The 23,118-nt window shown below is 32.6% G+C and overlaps 1 protein-coding gene across 4 annotated transcripts in view; it reads left to right on the plus strand.

Moving 5' to 3' along the window:
* Positions 1-20,803, plus strand: part of LOC106065932 (centrosomal protein of 152 kDa-like) — a 38,758-nt gene extending 17,955 nt beyond the window's left edge. For 3 of the 4 annotated variants that reach the window (XM_056017212.1, XM_056017213.1, XM_056017211.1), the window contains exons 10-23: positions 249-396; positions 880-971; positions 3,261-3,421; positions 4,756-4,945; positions 6,004-6,129; positions 6,650-6,909; positions 7,027-7,162; positions 7,809-7,902; positions 8,869-10,979; positions 11,729-11,929; positions 12,378-12,563; positions 13,996-14,068; positions 15,190-15,304; positions 18,116-20,803. In XM_056017212.1, coding sequence (XP_055873187.1) covers positions 249-396; positions 880-971; positions 3,261-3,421; positions 4,756-4,945; positions 6,004-6,129; positions 6,650-6,909; positions 7,027-7,162; positions 7,809-7,902; positions 8,869-10,979; positions 11,729-11,929; positions 12,378-12,563; positions 13,996-14,068; positions 15,190-15,304; positions 18,116-19,772 — 5,550 coding nt within the window. In that variant the 3' untranslated portion in view covers positions 19,773-20,803. The remainder of the gene's footprint in view (positions 1-248; positions 397-879; positions 972-3,260; positions 3,422-4,755; positions 4,946-6,003; positions 6,130-6,649; positions 6,910-7,026; positions 7,163-7,808; positions 7,903-8,868; positions 10,980-11,728; positions 11,930-12,377; positions 12,564-13,995; positions 14,069-15,189; positions 15,305-18,115) is intronic. The other variant, XM_056017215.1, reaches the window with a different exon arrangement.
* Positions 20,804-23,118: the final 2,315 nt, after the last annotated feature.

Consider the following 23,118-nt stretch of genomic DNA (forward strand, 5'->3'; position numbering starts at 1 on the left):
CGCCTATTAGTAGATAGGCCAGCTTCATAAGCAAGTTAATGACATAGTACATAAATGACTGCATCTGAATGTCATTCTGCATCTCCATCCATCTGCTCGTTTTCTAGCTAGCAGGTTTCATCCATGGCTGGTAGATTTTTTAAATTATGTACTCAAATCTTTTATCTTAATACATTTGCTTAGTTTAACTTCAATCATGTTTTTGTGGGCCATCCTTCTATATGTTTCTCTTTGTTTTCTTAATGCAGCAAGAAGAGATAGTTTGTTTGAAAAAGCAATTAGTGGACACTACACAAGAGTTAGAGAAAAATCAAATTTCTCGAGCAGATACTATTAACAAGTTAGCCAAAAGCTTAGAAGATAGCCAGAAACAGTATCAATCTCTCTTAGAACAGAGTAAGTTATTTTATGAAGTTTGCTTAATAAGTTTATTTCAACATTGTTTGAAAAAGACTATTTATTTAATACCGGTATCTTCTGAATATTATGAAAATAATAATTTTATAAATTTTTAGCACTAAGGAATCTAAGTCCTATACTGATTAAGTTATGGTCATGCTTTTTTCTTTTATTTAATATTTCAACTAGTCCCCTAATAAATGGTAGATTTAAAACTTGACTTGACACTACTCTTCATTTTAATGTAACATTCTCATACATTCTTACAAATATAGATCTATCATTTGTTACACAACAGATACCGGTAGTGTAGGAGTTGTTTTTTCAGAAATAATAGGAATTTAAAATATACTTTTGGACATTAAAGACTGTGTTTGTTTGCTTGAGAATTTACCATTTAAATTTTTAATGTGAAATAAAAATGTAAGGATATACTTCTTTAGAAATGAGTTATCTATTAAAAATTTGTTTGTTAATCAGCTTCAGCCCAAGAGATGACAACATTAAAAGTTCAACTTCAGCAAACACAAGCTGCGAAGAAGTTATCTGATGATTTATGCCACTCATTTCAGGTTTTTAAAATTAGTCTTTTTAATAGTCAAGCTATGGGACAAACATAGTTTACAATATTTTATAATCTTGTAATTAAAAAATAATATTATTCTACCTGAATCATGGGAAGCGTGGTTGAGAGGCTAAGTGCGCTTGAACTTGGCTTGGCTTGGCTACCTAGAAGGGGGCTCGAGGTTCAACACCCGACTCGGGCAGAGTTGTGTTTTACTGAGCGCCTAAAGGCAACACGAAAAACCAACTCCTAGATACCCCCTCCCCCCACTGGTCCACAAATGAGATTGGACCAAAGCGCTCGGAGCATGCTATAAGCATGAAAGTAGTGCTATATAAAAAGCTATAAATCTATATTATAAAGTAGAATGTGTGGTGTATGTATGTATGTATGTATGTATGTTACTTATAGACATCAAAACCGCTTGACCAATCTTGATAAAACTAGGCAGGAATGTTCCTTGGGTACCAACTTAGACCGTAGTGTATGTATTGTAGCCCTAAAACAAACTTAAGACCCTCAAAAAAAATAAAGTTGTCCGACTCTATTACAGCTATAGTATTTTATGGATCTAGGCCATGTCTACAATGTTGACATGAGAAAAGATAGAAAGGATTTAGACCTAGATCTAATTTTAAGAAATACACTTTGCGCATATAAATTTTTACTTTGACACATGAAAAGACAAAAGAAGATCCATTGATTTCATTATATAATAAAATTAATCTTCAATTTTGTGTTTCAAAAGCATTTTTTACATTAATTAGTTCCTTATATCTGTGATTACAGATTTCCTGACGAACATTCTTTCATTAGACAATTCCGTAATGAATCGCGTACTAAATATTAATTCGTTTAATTGTTTACTTTATAATCCCATCCCTAGATCTAAAACTCTAATTCAACTCTAAGATGATAAAACTTCTCTTCGCACAGATAGTTTTATACTTTTACACATAAACATATCAATTGAAGTCCATTCATTTCATATTTTGATCAAATAAACATTCAAATTTGGTTTTTAAAGCTACATTCATTTACGAAAGCTGCGAAGCCGAGTTGAGATAGGCCTAGATCTATATTCATTCATGAATCGCGTATTAAAAATTATTTCGTTAAATTGTTCACTTTATAATCCCATTCATTTAACAAAGCTATCGCTCTTTTCGTTTGTAATAGATATGAATTTATCGGCTTCGGGTAATCCCATTTTCGCAAACCTAATTTTATTTTCGTAGCGAAAGAGAAAAAACTTGAAAGGATCATTAGTTAAGTTTAACATACATCTAAATCCAATCCACTAGATTAGTAAACACAAACTTAGACCCGAAGGCCGCGGGTAAAGTCTGGCGAACATCCTTTCATTAGACATTACCAAATGGTTACACATTAACAGTGATTAACACATCTCTCTACTGAGTCTATTCCTAGGCCTAGGTCTAAAACTCTTATTGAACTCTAAGATAATAAAACTTCTTTTCGCAAAGATAGTTTTATGCTTTAACACATAAACATACTAATTATTGTCCACTCATTTCATATTTTAATCAAATTAACATTCAAATTTGTTTTTCTAAAGCATTTTTAATACATTCGTTCGCTGTTCGCTAAATAAAGCTGCGTAGCCGTGTTGAGATAGGCCTATATTCATTCATGAAAAAAGGTCACGCATGCGCAACACAGAATGAACTCTATAAAAGGCAACTAGATTAGTGTAGTTTTAGATCTATGTCTACCTCAAGATCTACTTTATACTTTAACACATGAACATACAAAATAAAGTCTATTCATCTCAATTTTTTAATCAAATATATGTAGGCCTACAAGCAAATGTTTTAATTTGGAAAAATGGATTTAAGCCTATTAGCTATTCTGATTTGATAGCTTCATTCACACTATTTTTACATTGACACATTCGCTTTATTACATTATTATTTCGTTTAATTCTTTACAAAACACTCTCAGTGACTATATCGACAGTAATGCGCAAATAAAGATCTGCGGGTCGCGGGTAACATATGTCTAGTATATAATATATACCTGATTGCATTCTTTCCTGTTGTGCTAATGGCTAATTTCTCAAGGTTACTAGCTAAAGCTAGACATTTGAATGTTAAAACCTTGTGAAAAAATAAATTTGGGATATTTTACCCATTAGTCTTGTTATTTTCAATGGCATTTTGCTTTAGTTAACTCATTTGATCTCAACTTGTACTTGACTTTCATTTGTGCTTAGTGATCATGATGCCAAAAAAAAATAAATTTGATGTTAATTTTGTTGATTTTTTATTTATAGAGTGAAATTAAAGATCTGAAAGAACAATTGAACATGTTTGAGTCTGCCACAAGTCTTGGTGTATTCACTCATAGTAACTTTCCTGTGTCTCAGGATGACTCCATGACAGACTTAGGGATACGTAAAACACTAGATTTCAGTACACCACCATCCATGGGCAGGTAAGATTTGTAGGAGTACACAGCTAAATAAATCTATGGATAACCCCAGACTAACCTTTTTTTACAAGCACATTTTTTTCTGCCTTTTTGAGAATCTGAATAGTAAAACTAGTATCCAGAGTTATCAAAATGTATTTGTTTGACACTAAGTTTGCTGTCTGTTGATTTCTGACTTAACGTTCTAAAAAAAATGTTTTTATATATTTTTCTGTCAGTTTACATTAGTTTTCTGAAATTTGTATAAAATGCGCACCTTTTAATACTACACACCATTACTTTGCTTTTTTACTTTCTCTAGTCATTTTTATGAGAGTGCTGTCAGATGGAATGTGGCTTGGTGGGAGAGCTTTCTTATAGTTTCTTTGATTTATCAAACCAGCGATTTCTTTGTCTTCCTTTTGTATCCTAAGAACCTTGTAGCTCTTAGGGCTAGTTGATTTTTGCCTTGTTCATTTCTGAAGTACCTTGTAGCTCTTAGGGCTAGTTGATTTTTGCCTTGTTCATTTCTGAAGTAGACGCCTAGTGCACTGCAGCTTTCTCTGTGTCAGATATGGGAAGTGTGGCTGAGAGGCTTGGCATGCTTGGGCTTAGCATGGCTACGTACTAAGAATCTCAATGTGTTGTGTTTAATGAGCGTCTAAAGACAACACCAAAAACCGTCTCCAAGATACCCCCTCTGAATCACAAATGAGATTGGACCATAGCACTCTGAGCATGCTTATAAGCATGAAAGTTGTGCTATATAAAAGCTATTTAAAATAAATTAAACAAAAAATGTGACAAAATATGCAGGTGGCATCTGAGTCTTCATTGTGGCATGAAATACTAATTCTAACTATTTCTTTTCTAGTCCATACTTTGTTCATTGGTATGGCACCAAGAATCCTCTTGTGTAGTCTTGTTGACAATACCCTGCTGTTTTTGTTATGCATCTTATTTCACAAGCAGTTCTATTGTGTTGAGTAATGGGCTAAATGTGATATTAACAAGCCAAGTTTTTGTTTCAGCGTTTAATCTCAAATTTTTGTTTTCTTTTCTCTGGGTTCTATATCTCTAATACTTTGTCTTTGAAAAGGTTTCAGAGGTATGTAAATTCTTGGCACTGGTTAAATTGTTCTCATCTTTAGATCATCTTTTTTTATGTTAGCCTTTCTTCATGATCTCTTCTTTTCTAAGCATTCATTTGCATAGTCTAGAGCTTACTAGCCTTATCCAGTTCCTGTACTTACCTTTGCAGCTTTTTCAGTTCTGTGAATTAGAATCCAATAGTCATATGCAAAGTGCAGCTCAGCTTTTCAAATTGAGATTATATGAACCTTTAATAATCATTGCAGGACTGAAATAACTAAAACATCTGATGCTTTGATCACCTCACTTAAAACAGAGCTTGAGAAATGTATTAGCAACAATAAGCAGAAAAGAGCAGAACTTGTGACAATGATTGAAGAGAACAAGTCCTTAAAGGAGAATCTGTTTGAAACAAAGAGAAAACTTTCAGATTTAGAGAAAACAGTAACTGAACAGGTTGTTCTGTATTTTTTATTTCCAAGCTTATATCATTTCTTGGTCACTTCATCTCCAGCTATTAATGAGCATTATTAACTAAACCCTAGAATTTTTAATATCGAATTATAATTAAAATGATTTTAATACTTAAATTGTAACATGTATAGATTTTAAGGTCCTGTTGATAAGTATCAGAGAAGAATTCATGAAAAATTAAAGACAGTTAGTCTAAAATATACCAATGTGCTAAAAAACAAAATCAAATCAAATGAAAATTCCAAATCCTGTAGTAAGGTTTTGAGCAAGTAACCATGACAATCTTTGTGCCCTCAAGTGTCTCTTGCTGAGACAAGAGTCAATGATTTTTAAGGTCTCGCAGATCTCCATGGCCTCTGGATAGAAACTGCCAACTCTATCACATGAACCAAAGATTTTCGTTGAGTCAGAGAAGGAAGAAAAATGTAAATCCAAAGCTCTTCTAGAGTCTTCTGATTTGTTGATAAAAAAAGAATTTGAATTTTAAAAAATTGATGATGCCATTTTGTTGAGAACTTAGAAAATAACAAAATAGCAATTGAATACTATTACAGAACAGTGTTTATTGTTTGGTTTGTGTGTGCCTTGGGGGGGGGGGTAGGGAATGGAAGAGCTGTTACTCTGCTAATCTTTACATGTTTTTAGGCACATGCATGCAGTATTAACACATGCACATCATGTACATGCACACACACAATGATGTGCTAGAAATCAATAGATACTGTGTTGACATGAATGGGTGAGTGCCACAAATCCCTAGGCTGATATCGGTAGATAAAAAATTTGTACACTTGAAAAATTTTCATTGTTTTATTTAAATTATCCAAAACTGGGCACAACTGTCTAAAATAACAAAAAAATTAACACTGAAATGAATTCAAATTAAGTGGAATTTGAATGTTTGCGAGTTTGAATTATTTGAGTTCCACATATGCATACATAATTTAGTCAAACCTTTTTATTTCAATGAAAATTTTAAATTAAAATTAAGATTTTGAAATTTTGTTGTAGTAATTCTAATGAAAAATATTTTTTAATAGAAACTTCTTCTAGAAAGGAACATAAGTAGCAGAGAAGACTGCAGCAGCAGTGTTATGGAGTCCAGACTCAAAAAAGATATAGAAAACTTGAAGAAAGAAAAGACAATACTATTAGAAGAAATAGAAGTAAGTTTGTAAAATATAAATATATAAAATCATGTGTGAATCTGCGAATATTCCTCATAGTTTTTTAAGATAAGTAAGTTTAAAATAGATCTAGCATTTGTATTCTTCTCTTTGTACAGTTCTTTAGGAAAGATTTCCCTTTCAGAACTGCTATCTATGAGAGGAGGTAATGTAGGAGTTCTTCTGATCTATGGCCAATAGTTAACAAAATTGCTGTGTGGCCAGCACATAGATCAACCACCTTCATTTCTCCAATGTAATCCAGTATCCATTAGAGTGTTAGGTGGACACTGGGACTCCCTAAAAATCCAGAAATTTAAAATCTGAGTCTTCATAAAAGTAGAAGTTGAGACCCATAGTTTCAGAAGTCAAATGCTTTACAATGTCCCATAGATATATTTCGTAAATAATATTATACTGTTGCTCTTGTTAAATAAGGTTTAAATTGTATAATCTATTTATGTATATATATATATATATAATCTATATTATATATATGTATAATCTAAATAAAAAACAGGACTATAAAAAACGAATTGAAGAAATTGGTTCCAGTGAAGCTAGACTGACAGAGATCAACCAAGAACTTAGTATGCAGATTTCACAGATGGTGAGTGACTTTGATGCAGACAAACGTTCTGCTCTAGAACGCTGCCAGAGAACTTTGGAAGAAGTTCATAGAATGAGTGTAGATAAATTGCGTTCTGAAATTGAAGCAAGGCACCATTCAGAGAAATCAATGCTTGTAGAGCAATACACAGCGGAAATCAATAAGTTAAAGTAAGTTTTTTTTTTCTTGTAGACATAGCTTATTAGATTTATACTGTAGACTTTGATATTTGAAACAATCAAACAACTGGAAAAAACTGAATATTAACTCAATATTTAATAATTAAGGAAAGACCTAGAAACTGCTTTGTCTGAATTAGACAATGTGAAAGCCTTGTACAGCAAGTTATGTGAAGAATATGAAAATCATGAATTACAAGAATCTGTCAAGTTTAAAGAACAGCTAGAGAAAGAGTTGAACAAGGTATCATTATATTTGATTTTATATAACTTAACTTTTTTTTTTCTATTAAAGTCAAAATGGTTTCTTTATTCTACTAAAATAAAAAATAGTTCTTTTTCTAATTCTATTATTCTTTAGATATTCATTCCTTTTCCCATTAGCATGTAACACTTTCCTTTTTCAATGATCTTTGTTGTTGTTGTTTTTTTATAAGGCTATTATTATGTTATTTTTGTTAGGATCTTCAATTATTTTTTTTTTTAGAATCTAATATTGCCCCTTTTATTATATAAATTTAATAGTTTTCTAAATCTTTTTAAGATCCAATCATTACTTTTTAAATATTTGTATATAACAATTGTCTTTCCTATAGAAGTTAGCAATATTAATCTTGTTCCTTTGAAATCAGGCATTCACAATTATCTTTATCATAGCTGTCCATCAGCTCCATACTTGGGCGCATCTCCATTGCTGCTCTTGCTTCTCCTTCTGCTCTAATGTCAACATTCATGTCTAGACAGTTCCTGTCTTTTGTCTAACAGTGTGCTGGTACACACCATATGAGTCAGTGTAGAAGCAGGGCTATAACAATATTATTAATATAATTTTAAACTTATAGATCTTGTAATATAGTTTTTAAAGTAAATTGATCTTTAAATCACCACAGATATTAACAGCCCAAGAAGAATGGAAAAATTCTCTTGAGTCTCGTACTGTCCAAAACAGTGGTAGAAAAGAGCATTTGCTAGACATGGACAGAGGTATTTGATGCTTCATTATTTGTTTTTGAAAATTAAGAATTTGTTCTAGATTTATGTCTATTATAGAAATTTCTAGAAAAATGTCACCAGTTATATTGTTTAAGAATTTTGATCGATTATTCATTGAAAATGTTGTTATTGTTACTATATTGGTTTACAATCATATCAGATACATTGGTTTAAAATTATATTATGAGATAAATGAGCTTAGCATTATATTAGTAGCTCTATTGGTGCCCTGCTCCCCTAAGCCAGCTGGAGTCTAAGGGTACTGGAAACGTTTTTAGGGAACGTAAATTGGGTCAAGGACAAAAAAAAAAGCTGTAGAATGTACTATCCATGAAGTCAAGAGAATGAACAGAAATAGAATAGAAGTTGTTAGGGAGGGTTTTTCGGATGCAATGAAAATGAAAAATGATGAATTGGAATTGAAACAAAAATGTTTAGTAGATGCAGTCCTGGTTCCTGCCGCTTTATTGCATTCTAAAAGCTTCATAAATCCTCATTCTGGTGTGAACATTGCACTTTTACTCATAGTCAGAAAAGTTCATGTAAAAAAAGTTGTATTAAAATGGATCAGACATGTTAAATTAAGTCTAATAAAAGGACTCAGCACTGGCAAATACTAATATGCTAAGAACATTTGAGGTAAATATAGCGCACATACATCTTGTGTTAGTTGTAAGGTCATCTTTGAATTAAGTAAGACATCTTGTCGCATACCTTTTTTTTTTTTTTGGATGCAAGAGAATAATGTATGACAAGAATAAGAAAGAATAACAATGCATTAGGTTAACATTAATTTGCCAGATCCATTAGTTTAAAATTATATTGAAAGATACTTTAAAAAAAAAATTATATTAATAGGCATATCACTTTATAATTATATTACCAAATAGTGCTTACATTCATCAACATGAGCTTAAACATTGCCTTATGTAGCTTCTATAATTGTTTTTGTTTTAGAGAAAGAAAACTGGGTCAAGGAAAAAAAAGAGCTAGAGAATGTACTATCTATGAAGGAAAGAGAATTAACAGAAATAAAGGAGAAGTTATTAGCCTTTGAAAGCTCAAGAATAATAAATGAACAATTATTGCAGAAAAACACACCTGACTTAAATCTTACAGAGAATACAGGCAACACTCAAGATGAAAAAATGCAGGTTCCAGTTCTCCCTTTGACCTTGACTGACCTGAGGGGATCCAAAAGGTTGATTACTACTCAAGACAGACATGCTGCTCATGAAGATAAAACAGATATTGGTGTTGAAGAACTTGGTAGACTTAAAGTTTGGCTAAAAGAAAGGGATGCCTTGATTGAAGAACTTCAGTTGAAACTTGCATTGAGTAAATGTGAAGATGACACTGGGGATGAAAACAGAAACTGTTTGTATACTAATGAGATTAGCTTTAATAAAGTGTCAGACAGTTTGTCAACAGCCAACTCTAGTAGTGATCATTCTGAACATGATGACAATAGACTGAACTTGGAGGAGATGAAAGAAGTCATCAAGACATTGAAGGGGCAGCTGATGACTAAAGAGTCTCAAATGATTTCATTGAAAGCTAAACATGAGCTTGTGGTGAATGAAGTCAAACTTCAGCACAAGAAGGAGTTTGAGAAGGCAGCTCAAACAAGGGAAGACAAGTTTCAAAATGAATTGAAATATTTCCTGAAAGAAAGAGAGGACAGGAGTAAAGTAAAGTTAGAACAAGTCATTAAAGAATTTGAGATGAAATCAAAAGTGGAACTAGAAAATGTTGTCAAGGAACTTGAAATGAAGCATAGCAGTCAGATTCAGCACTTGACATGTCAGTTTGAAGATGAATGTAAGGCTGAGGTAAAAAAAGCAGCTAAGGAATGTGAGATAAAAGTTAGAGAGGAATTAGAAGTAGAACTTCAGAATTATCAAAGATTGCTTAGGGAGAAAGAAGAACAACAGAAAATATTAAAAGAAGAAGTGGAGAAATGTGTAAAAGATGAACTAGAAAAGGAATTTTCTATTGTTAAGAATAAGCTTGAAAGTGACAATTTAGATCTAATCAACAAATTGAAGCAGAGTGAAGAAAACAAATATAGTGAATTAACTTTACTTTCTCAACAGTATGAACAAGTGGTGATCAAATTGAAAGAAGAACATGAAGAATCTCTTCAGAAAGCCAAGTCAGATTTCATGAAAGAAATAGATCAACTAAAAAAAGAAAATGAGAATAGATCTGAGGCATCAAATGTGAAAAAGAATTTAATAAACTTGCTTGAGAGAGAAAGAGAAATAGAGAATGCTGTTAATGAAAGAGTTAAAAAAGAAATTGAGAAAATGAAAGAAAGAATCACCAGTGAGGAATTAGAGAAACAGGTAGAACAAAGACTTCAGCAACAGAGAACTAAATGGCTTCAAGAAGCACGAGACTACATTTATAGTGAAATTAAACAAGGTGTTGAAAATAAGTTGGAGGAAGAAAGGCAGAAGTCAAGGGAGGAAGCAAGTAATAAGGAAAAGAAGAAAGATGAAGAAATGGGCAGCCTTTTGACAGCAAAACTTGAATTGGAAAGGTCTAATTGGAACAAGGTTCTAGAAGAAATCAATAAAAATAAAGAAGAGGATATTAATCTACAAGTTAAACAAAGGCTTGAGGTAGAATCAGAAAAATGGAAGAAGCAGTTGAATGATTTAGAGAAGTCTAAGGAAGAAGAGGTAAATAAGAAAGTAAAAGAGAAACTTGTAATAGAGTTTGAACATTTAAAAAAGAAATTTGTAAGTGAATTGAATGCTAGAGTGTTGAAGGAAAAGTCCAGACTGGAGGAGGAGGTTCAACTGTGGAGGGATGAAGTGAAGAGAAAAATGGAGGAAGAAAGAGTTAAATTTGTGGATCAGATGTCTACAGAACTAGAAGACAAGGTTTTAGAAGAAAGAAAAAATGTGAAAGAGGAAATGAAAATGGTGATGGAAAGGAAGATAAAAGAAATGAGAGAGGAACTAGATAAAGATATGAGGCAGAGGTTACAGAAGGAAAGGAAAGAGTGGGAAGAAGAGTTGAACAGAGCAAGGGAAAACTCAACACAGCATGGGGAACAGGTATGTACAGTCTCATTCCATTGGATAATATATACATATTTAGTCAAATGTAACATGCTAGTTATCTTTATAAATCAATCACCCAAGTTTACTAAACTTAACATCTGAGTATTTTAATAGGTTGTGATTTTGCATTTTTAGTGGCCCCTGAAATGAGAATAGCTGCTATTAGTTTTTGTGTGGTTTGTCGATCTGCCCCGTTTAGATCTAAAAAAAATAAATGAAAATCTAATATCATGATAATTTAGATCTTTCAAAGTTCTCATGTAACAGCTACTTATTTCATTTCTGGAAATGAAAATTTAAATTTTTAAAATTAACTTTAAAAATTTATTTTTTTTCATAAAAATACACCATTTTTACAACTATTTACTATTAATAGTAAAAAAGCTGGGAAGACTTTAATCAATACAGTACAAAGGTTCAGTATATTTATTTTTAAATGTATGCAAACGGTTTTATATTTTTTCTAAAATAATTTTATAAAAAAAATGAGTCACTCAATTAAATATAATAAACATGATTTAAAAAAAAAACTTTTTGTTTTCTTTGCATGTAGAATTGTAGTAGTTTTATACTTTAAAAATAAGTCAATGTAAACTTATCCAGTTTCTTCATTCCTATTTTCTTTTCACTAGTAGTTGCTAGTAGTTTTAGTATGATTTTTTTTTTGAATGGCATGTTTTTTATTAATCCTGTACAGAAATTTAGCTTTGCAATGAAGTCTTTTTTTTTTATTTCTGAATCAGTTTTGCCAAGAATGTGCCACTGCTGTCAAGTTTATTGAGTCAGTTAAAGCCAGACACATTGAAGAGAAACAAAAACTTAAGCAATGTATTTCTGATCTGGAGCAGGTAAAAAAAGAGCATACAATTTTGGAAGAAAAATGTAATGAAATGGACAGAAAATACAAGGCAGACATGAAGGAAGCTAAGAGACTACATGACAAAGTATGTATCATTATCCTTAGTATGTTATTAGGTTATGTTGCTGATCATATGATATACAATTATTTACCCTACTTTTCAGTGTTGCATCAATTTATATCATCATCTGTCTTGTTGTTTTAAAACTGCTTGTGTCTTGTTAAGTGTACATGTATTCTCCAGCCATCAGTATATACAGCCATTGTTTTTTTTTCTTCCTGTTAGTAATTAATCCTTTTTCTTTTAATCTCTCCTGTACATAAACGCAAAGTCTTTGCCCTCATAAGTGATTTTTAAAAATTCTCTTTTATTTTAAAATACTTGAGATTTTTCTTTCTTAGTTCAACTTTGACTTTATCTGGAATAAATTTAATAATTATCCAATGTCTTCCTAGATCATAAGATATTTGAAATGAAAATAGTTTTCAACAAATTATTTATCTATTGTGTAATGTATTTCCATGGGATTCAGGAACTAATTAAAGTTCAAGAAAAAAATCAAATAATTTCAACATTAAAGGAACAAGTGAAGGAAGTAGAGGAAGAGTATCAACATAATCTAATGAAGTTAAAGGAAGATTTTAGAGAAGAGAGAGCCAAAATGCTGAGTGACTTGGAGACACAAGCCAATTTAGCCATTGACCAAACAGTACTAAAGGTTAGTTTGTGTTTCAGCATCTTAGTAGTACTCATTTTACTCAGTGCATAAAGGATGAATATTAAAAAGTACAGTATTGCATAGAAATATATAACTTTTGCTAAATGAAATTAACAAGAAACTGAAAAGGTGAAAATATTAAAACTTTTTTTTCATAATCTATAAAGTGGCTCAAAAGTGCACATTTTTGCTAGAGAAACAAGGATAAGATTGTTATTAGTACTGTTACGAATCTCACTATCCGGCCCTCTGCAAACTGCACCATACACCACCAACGTAAAGAACTTGACAACTCAGGGCTCCAGAGTAACGTAACACTTTAAAAGTTGAATAAATAACAGCCAATACTGTACAATTGGCAACACGTACACTGTACAAATATCTCTCCGATAACACCGTACCGCCGTATCAACTCTTGCACTGCCCTCTCCGTCTCGTTCCGGGCTTGCACTGGGTTCAACAGTTCAGGACTGACTTCACACACTAGGCTCGTTGTGTCGGACTCGATCACAGACCAAGATCAAGACGCCACTCGTCTCAACCGTACTTGACAGTACTCCGCACTGAACCATCGTAATGCTCCGTACAGAACCACACCGCTGAACTGTGCTGTAGTCGACCGGACTGTAGTGAACCGGGCTCTGAACCCCTGCCGTGAACCTTCTGTCGTGAACCGTCTTGACTGCGACACCTCCACTCTTTATATAGGGTCCCTGCTGGCCTTCTAGAACCGGGCAGAACGTCGCTCGACCATTCTGGGTGGTCATATGACTACATCCATCGTGACGCTCCTGAGCTCTGTTCACGACGCCGATCCTACTCGAACCTTCATGTTGACACTCGTCTCGGCTGACCGTCGTAACTCGTCACGGTTGACCGCTCGTCTAGCACTGGCCTGGGGCGATTTGCGTCGGCTGACTACACTCACACCACTATCCCCATCTGTGCCACCACCAGGTTTATAACAGTACATTGAACAATTTTTTTTAGTGAAGGATATCTGCACTGTTTCAGTTGTGTTCTGTATTAGTACAGGGGCAAGACTACTGGAGCTGATTTGAGTTGCTATTGATAACTAGTGTGCCCCACTTGTTCTCAGTGCTTTGAATATTCCACAATGTTTTCTAGATGATGTTAGTTGACACATATAGTCCATTATGATGATTGTTGTGCTTGTAAACACATCTGGGGATAGGAATCACATTTTCACCCAAGAAATAAATACTCTGGCTAGATCTAACCTTGTATTTTCCCATTACTATGTAATAATTGATCTTTTGATAACATGAGATTTGATAAAAAGTTTGCCTTCCATTTATTGCAATTAAAAAAAAAACTTTTGTAAAATATGTAGATATCACTAAAAGTTGAATTTTTGTGTAGATGAAACATATTTCTTATTATTTAATTATTTATGAAAATTTCCCATCAGATGCCAGATTTAGAAATGATTTCTTATCAAGAGCTAAAAGAACAATTGTTAGATACAGCAGACAAAATGAAAGGTAACAATTTGTCATACATTACAGATTTGGTTCATTATGTTTTTATTTATTAATTAATTTATCAATATCATGTACACTTTTCTTTATAAAATGTTATACTAAAAAAATTGAATAGTTTTAATCTTTCTGCTTGGACAGATAATATGTCAACTAATTTACTTAAAACATGACTATTTTAAAGACAAATTTCTAAAATGTTAGTCTTTGTGATACAGGCTGTGGGAAAAGGGCATTTTTTTTAAAAACATTGCATTATCTCCAAAATGAAATGGGCTATTCACTATCATCTTTGTTGTGCTGAATATAGATGGAATGGCTTTTTAATAGTGAGAATTAACAATAAAGCTGATGACAGTGCTATACGATTCCTCAGTTCCCTCTGATATCTTACATCCAAAACCACTGTCTCTGGCTCAAATGTGAGCACTTGGTCAAAATAGACTAAAATGAAGGAAATCATTACAATTTGCACTAAGGGTAGAGAATAATGATTTTATCATCATCATAGACTTTAGGTCTCCATATTGCATATGTTTTGTTGTCTTCTAGTTTTCAGCTCCGTCCTTTAATACAAAGCAAGAATCAATTAAAAAATTAATTATTTTGTTTGTTTTTGCAAACAAGGGAAAGAAGTTGTACTTGGTGGAGTATGTCAAATTAGTCCCCTTTAAACTTTGCTTTAAAATTTGAAACTAACAATAGATAACTATAAAACCTTCTATTTTCATGAGCACTTCTCTCGTAAAATGGTTAGTGCTCTGGCTTCAGGAGACTAGAGCCCTCGAGTTCAATTCCAATTTTTTTTTTATAACTGCATTTACAAAGCGATCACAGTAATATTCACCCACATATCCCCTTCTCCCCACTCCTTGCCCATCTAGTCTAGCCAAGTGATAGGATCATAGAGTATTGAGAAAGCTAAAAGCATGAAATAGCGCCAAACGAAAACATTTGGTAAAAAATGTTTCTAATCGCACAGATTTATTATTGTTAGTCTAGATCTATTACAAATTTAATTACATGACTGATCCAACTAATTAATACAATTATGCTAAATAGAAGCTTTGTTTGTTTTTTTAAAAGTATTTTTGATGTTTTCTTGTTTAAAATCTTTTTTTTAGCTATCTTCATGAGCCTTCTTCAATCTAGAGGACATTGCCATACTTTCAAACTTTCTGATGCCTTAGAAGACTTGAGAGATCGATGTAAAGCTTGTGTTAGAACTTCACTAACAGGGTGAGCTGTGGCACAGGATTTTTTAACTTTATTTTTTTTAATACTATTTTACTAGCTATGATTTTACCTGGCTTTCCTCAGGTTTTTTTCGTTGTGTTTACTTGTATATTAAAGTCATCTATGCTATCTGCAACCTGCTTGCAAGTCTAATCAAAGTCACAGTGTTTTAAGTAATAAATTAATGTGTGTGGCATAACAATAAAGCAATGAAATGATCATGGATATATTCCAAATACTGGCCTGTACACATAAAACAGAGGAATACACTCAGTAGACTCTAGATATCTACAAATAGCAATTCTTAGCTAATGAGATAAAGCAAGTAGAAAACTTACTTGTTTTGAACTACATAGAATCTAACAAATATTTATAGAATATTGTAGTCAATGACTAAACACTTTGTACATTTAAAAATGCAACTGCATTGTTGATATAATGATAATCTTTGTAATTTGAAAGGTCAAAAATTGCACATTTACAAAATTCCATATAAAGACTTGTGTAGTTCTAATGTTTTTAAAACACACATTTGAAGGGGAAATAATCAACTGAATAAACAAAATTTTGTATGCTCTCGTCTAAAACTAAAAAAGTTATTTTTCAGAAGAAGGAATAGATCTAGTCTTAGCCAATCAAAAGATGTGCACAATAAGATACTATTAATCTAGGGCAAGATGGCACTGTCACCTCTCGTCTTGCCAATGTACATGTACACAGTGAACACAATTAGCATGTTTATATTATAGATTTAAAAAATAAAAGTAATTATTAGTTATTAAATTTAATTAAAGTAAATTAACATCTGTTCTTGTTTTAAACTATATAGAATCTAGAACCTAAGGGACACCCATGTTATTGTTGTGTCAGTGACTAAAGACTACATCTATTGGTGTATAACTGTAGGCTTACATCTAAAATTACAGTTCATGTATCCTTAGTCTTGATCTAGTAGTTAAGTTAAGTTAAGAGACCAAATTGTGCATTAACTAAATCCAAAATAAAGACTTTAATTTAAAGTGATTGTGTAATTCTAATGTTAAAAAAAACAAAAAAACATTGTATTAAATAAGGTAGTTTATCAATGGTAAACATGTGCAATAATAGGTGTTTAGTATTATTTTTTAGTTTGTGACCTTCCATGCTAATTATATTTGTATTACTGCATGACCAAACATATTTATGAATGCAGTAATTGTTGAAATATTTTGCAAGATGACTAATTTGACCTAAATCTAGTAAAATGTGTTGCATCTATAGAGTTGGGCATTTTTGTTTTTTTGTTTAAGGTCTTCCAGTTGTGGAAGAGACATTAAACACTAAATGCCATGATCTAAGGAACATTTATGCCAAGTTTGGCCAAACTGTTTTGATTTCTATGAAAGACATACATACAACGTATATTTAATTATATATATTTTCAAGCTTCTGTAAAAATATTTTATGTTTGTTTATATTGTTAAGATCTTCTCTACCCAGGCCTTCTGTTAACACTGCTAAACACACAACACATTAACATATCAAGAACTTGACAACAAGAGCTCTGGTAACATTGTGGCAGTTTAATGACATATACATCAACAGCCAATAAAACACTATTGGCTACACTAACTTCAAATGCTTTAACACAATAGAACTGCCTACTAAACACTACAAGTCTCTCTCTCTCTACTTCTAGACTAGTACAGCTACATTTTCAAGGACTCACTTTGTACCACACCGTCCTTACTGCCCTGCTGTCCTGGACTCAACTGTCCTTTCTAACACACTGTCTCTCATTTGTGAAGGCTTTTGATCACATGACCCTAAAAGGGTTAATACTTGTCTGTAATAGCAGTACTGTCCCTTGTCCATCGACACCCGTTGACCTGAGTGATTTGCCTGAGTTCAAGTGTGTCAGCTGAAACTACAGTTAACCCTGTTGCGCCGCCAATAGGGTTATAACACTGCCCCCTTCTCAGATTTGTCCGCCCTGTACAAAATCTATCTCACGACATGGGCTGTGGAGGTGAATCGATGTAGGTGGGGGCGACAGTGGGCTTACATTGCCATCTCGATGGAGCCATCTGCATTGTATTCAGCAATTGTCGCTTTCGTCTTCTCCAGTTGACCTTCACCTGGTTGCATAGACATCATGGTCGCATGCCATCCACGTTGATTCAGCAAACATTGCTTTCTTCTCTTCCAGTTGACCTTCATCTTGTTGCAGTGACGTCATGGTTGCATCGCCATGCACTTTGGACTCAGCAAACGTTGCCTTCTTCTGTTGTTCACTACTGAGGGCAGCCACTAAACACATGGGGAGGGATATGATGTCAGGACCAAAGTCACCAAGACCGTTGGTCTATCAGGTTGTTTCATAGGGCTTTCAAGAGAAGGGCTTTGGGAATGGGTTTCAGGTCCAAAAGGAGGGGAAATAGTGGCACACATCATCACATCACCTTGTCTGGAGGACATACTAGTGGGGCAGGTTGGTAACACTCCACGTGCGAAGGTTCCTCATCTTCGGCATCAGGATCCAGTTGACTTCCTTTTCCCTCTAGTCTCAGCAGCGGACCAATCGTCTGTTGAGTTCAGGCCCTGTCAATGATTCTCAAATTTATGTAAATCAAACTATTACTAATTGCACTTACAGTGTCTAAACTTAAAGCCAATTCTTGTCAGTTGATATTTTGTAATCACAATGTTAATAAAACTTATTGCTTTTTGCTTACTTATATCAATAAATAAATTATATATAGACTTCATATAGTAACACTCTATATTCCATTGATTACATATAACAATACTTGTGTACATTATTGTTATTTCCAGGCTGGTGCAACTATCTTGTATTGTAGCCCTAGAGCAGTCAATTGATGAAATCACTGATAATATCATGTCATCAAGATCACTTAGTATTACCAGTTCAGCTTCATTGAATCAAAAGAAACAAATGACAGAGACAGAAGTTAGTAATGCCAGTCATCAAAAGCATTCACCAGTTAAAGTCAAATCTGTTATCAAAAGAGTGACTGAAAAATTTAGCATCTGTAAACAAAGTCCAAAGCTTCCTGTAGCCCATGTTCAGTCCTCTGTGAATACTAATGAAGTTTTACCTGCACATAAATCACAAGTTCCACTTCAGAATCTTCCACATTTAGATCAAGTTGAGTTAGATGATACTTTCTATCACACACCCACTAGTTCTAATCATTCATCACCTTCTGTTGTAACTAGGACAAGGTCTCATACCCAGAACTCAGCAACAAAGCAGCATATTCATCTTCCTGACACACCCAAAATATCACCCAAACATCTGGCCAGGGTGCCAACTTCTACAGAAAGTGATCATGTAACTCTGGCATCGCCGCGTGAAGCTATGAAAGTAATGGAAGCTAGGATCAGATTAGCTGACTGGGCTCGCAGTGGGCAAACACCCTGGAAGTGTTCACAAGAAAAACCTAATGTACAATCTTCATATATAAGCTTCCAAGAAGCTCAGAAATTACCTGAAAAAGAGTTTGCCCAAAACAAAGAAATAGACTTGGATGGATTCATTAAACCTGGAGTAGATGCAGCCAATTGGGTCAAAATGCAGAGGGAAAAAACCTTGTCGAAAATTGATAAACCTATTAGCCAATCTGATGTAAACAGTCAGAGGTATAATTATGCATTAGATGATTCAGATGATATGTCATCTGATGGTCAATCTAGTTTTCACACTTTAAACCGCTGCAACACAACAGAAGATGATGAAGACTGTTTCAGATTTGGCAAAGATCAGCTAATGATTATTAAGAATCCATCTGAAATAAGATTGAGCAAAGCTAATCCGGCTAGAGATAACTTCTCAAATCAACACATCAACTTCTCAGATCAACACATTAACTTATCCAATGAATCCATTAGTTCCACAGAGACTGAACATTTTCCATTATTTCAAGAAAAGAGGCCTTCTTCAACACCTTTGCTGAAAATGAAAAATTCACAAGTAGAAACGTTGAAAAGTAAAACTACAAATAGAACTCCAGATATTTATAAAGCTCAACATTTTAGAACAGTTCAACCAATAGCTCATAAACAAATCAAAAGTGAAAATCCTTTGCGCAAATCTGCTGATCTCCCTTTGTCCCCAGGTTCCTATTTTGAACCATCCCCAAGTTTACAAAGATATAAAAGTCTTGAAGACCTGTTACCTAGAAGAATTCATGAGGTTGAAGGTTTTTCTCATATCTTAGGAGGTTATGATTCTGTGGTTCAAGATAAACCTAACAAAAAAAGGGAAGATGAATTATTTTATGAGAAACATGATAAAAAGGTCAACTTTAAACCCTATCCAGTACAGGCCATGACTTCATCTTTTTGGGAAAAGCAAAGTGTAGAGACTGTTCATGATTATGACCATCTAGACTCAAGAAAAATGGCAAGTGGATATGTTAGACATACGCCATTAGAAGTTAGACCATTTTCTTCACAAGACAAGTTTTAATTTCCATCTTTTTTCATTTATGTTCATATGTACTAGAAATATTTATAACCAATATTTTTCACTGCTATTTATTCATTTATTGTATTCAACATGTTTCCACCTATTTTAAACAGTATTATTTATTTTCAACTTTCAGTCTGTGTATAGGTTGTATTGTCCTAAACACTCTATATGCTCTGTATCCTCTTTACCTGAACATTGTAATGAACATATTCCTATTGCTTTTTTTCTCATCAACTTAAACTTGAGCAACATTTATTAGTATTAACTCTGAGCTTTTTTTTTTTAAGTGAATTCTAATGTTAGCCCACTGAGAGATATTGAAAAAGTCTGAGTTGATTTCAATGACATTTTATTTGATAGTATAAGGCAAAAGTGAACAACTTTACATGAACTTGGTTGGTTTCTTGCATCCAAACACAAAGTAGTTCCTAAACATTTTCTTAGCTTTATATGGAACCAGTAGGCTTCAAGTGCTTAATGTTCTAGTATTTACATTCCAAAAGTTTTTCGCTCATTTATTGGCCTTAATACATTCTTCATTATATATATAGACATTTATTGCATTTAGTAGTTGTTTAGTGTTAAATGAAAAATGTTTTTTGTATTTGGTTAAAATATTTTTTTTACAATTCTTCTTTTAAGATTGCAAACTTTTAATGAAGTCAAAAAATAAATAAAATAAACCCTAACCATTGTTCTAGTATTCATTTTGTTATTAAGAGTAAATAATCACTCTTACAAAATAGTTATCAGCTTCATAAAAGAGGAATTGTCTTTTCTTTTTTTTTTTTTTTTAAAGATTTTTTTTTTATATTTTACTTATTTATAAATTAGCTCTGTGTAAAAAATATTTTTTAAAGAGTTGCCACAATTAATTTTTTTTTGTGTGTAAAATTATGAAATATTTTGTACAAATGCATTAGTTTTTCTGTGTACAGTCTAATGATATACTCATGTTTCAGAACTCTTTGAAATGATCTTACAATAATATTATAATTAACATTTCTATCAATAAATATCATTTCAAAAGCATCCATGTATTGTTTCATCAGTACTAGTGCATAAGTCACATGTGTAATAAAAAGAAAATCTATTGCTTTATAAAAGTTTTGATAAAAAGCACCTTCTTGTCAGTGTCTTAATACTAGCCTACCTTATAAAAGATTAATCTTACTTTTTACATGATATTGTCTTCTAAACATACTTTAAAATACAGTACTTTAAAAATATTTTGTGTGAACAAAAAATAGTATTTTTAAACTAAGACATTAAGTCTAAGAAAATGGAAACAACTTGAGTAGCATCATAAAAAGGAGAAGAGAACTTAACACACAATGATTATGAAACTTAAGCTAACAACCTAAATAAATACTTTGCATTAGCATTCTCAGCCCCATGAGACAAAGACATATCATTTAATTTAAACCAAATCAAAAACATTAGAGCTATAAATGCACAAGGAAAAAGAATCCAAAAAAACTAAAAGCCAACATTAAACCAAATAAAGCATCTGGACCTGATGGTATTCCAGCTAGAACTAAGCAATGTACTAGTGTTCAAAATACTTTTTCAGGCATCTTTTAATCAGGGCAGAGTACTGAGAGACTAGAAAGAAGCTAACGTCATTCACCTATTTAAAGAAAAAGAAAAATCTGACCCAGGAAACTACACACCAGAATCACTCACCAGCATTACATGTAAAATACTAGAACACATAATATGTTGCAACATCATTAACCACTTAGACAAACATAATGTCCTCACTCCATGCCAACACAACATGGCTTTAGGAAATATAGATCATGTGAAACACAATTAATAAGACTGATGATTTTTCAAAAGGCTTAGATAAAAATGAGCAATAAGCTCTAAATCAACACCAGTAAAAGTAAACTCAGGTGTACATCAAGGAACAGTCTTAGGTCCACTACTATTTTCAAATTACATAAATGATTTACCAAATTTCATTTGTTCAGGAACAAAAATCAAGATTATTTGAAGACCATTGCATGATAAAAACAACACAAGATACAGAAATTTCACAAAGAAAATTAGATTAATTACAGAAATGGGAATCAAATTGGAGCATGTCTTTCCATCCAGAAAAATGTCACTAAGAGTAAAAAAAACAAACTAAAATAAATAGTAAATATATATAACTTATCTTATTCATGGTAAACCAGTAACATAGACTAAAAACTCCAAATACCTAAATAATATAATAAACGAAAAACTATCATGGAGCCCCCATAATGATAAAAAAAAAAGATCAAAGCATTAGGGTTTATTATAAGAGATTTCTACAAATCAAATAATAACATAAAACTAAAATGTTATTTAACTTTGGTTATGCCAATAATAGAATATGCATCCTCTGTTTGGGACCCCTCAACTCAAGAAAGCATTAAGAAACTAGAATAGACACAAAATAGAGCAGTGAGATTCATAACAAACGAATATTCACATTTGACTAGAGTAAAATAGTAAAAATAGTAAAATCATTAAATATAGAGATCTTTCATGGTAGAAGACTTGAAGTAAAAAAAAAAGTAAAATGTGCTTAATTTCAATTACGAGCGAATAGTTTCTTTTAAATTCATTGTACAAATGACATTCAGAGCCTATCAGCTGACACTCCCATCATAAAATTTGCTGACGACACAGCAATCATTGGCCTTATTGCAGGTGGCGAAAATATGTACCATTCAACAATTAACACCTTTTTCGAATGGTGTATAGATAACTTTCTAATTTTAAATGTTCAGAAAACTAAAGAAGTGATTATTGATTTTAGGAAAAACAAAGACCATATTGCAGAAATTCAGATAAACAACCAAACCATAGAACAAGTACAAGAATATAAATATCTAGGCACAACTATCAACAACAAACTGATACGAAATGAAGACTCAAAATCTATACACGAAAATTCACCAGCGACTCTTCTATCTCAGAAAGCTAAGAAAATTCAACATAGACAAAACAATAATCAAACTTTTCCATCACCTGCTCGTATGGTAATACTTCACTGGCACAAAGACTTAGAATAAATAGACTAATTAAAAAAGCATCGTATATCACTCAAGTACAGCTACCGTCTTTTGAAGAGCTTTTCCAAGAATGCTTTTCCAAATCAGTCACGATTCTTAAAGACAACCTGCACCCATTAAACCACTGTTACATAAGATCTGAACGAAGTGGTCGTCTCCTTTCCGTTAGGACTAAGACTGAAAGATTTAAAAACTCCTTTATCCCACTTTCGGTAAGAGTGTTACAAGATCAGCTGTCGTCATCGAGAAGTACATAGAAGACAAAGTCATAAAGCGCTGGTTGTGAATGTATG

Source organism: Biomphalaria glabrata, chromosome 18 (genome assembly GCF_947242115.1).
Source record: "Biomphalaria glabrata chromosome 18, xgBioGlab47.1, whole genome shotgun sequence".
Lineage (NCBI taxonomy): Eukaryota > Metazoa > Mollusca > Gastropoda > Planorbidae > Biomphalaria > Biomphalaria glabrata.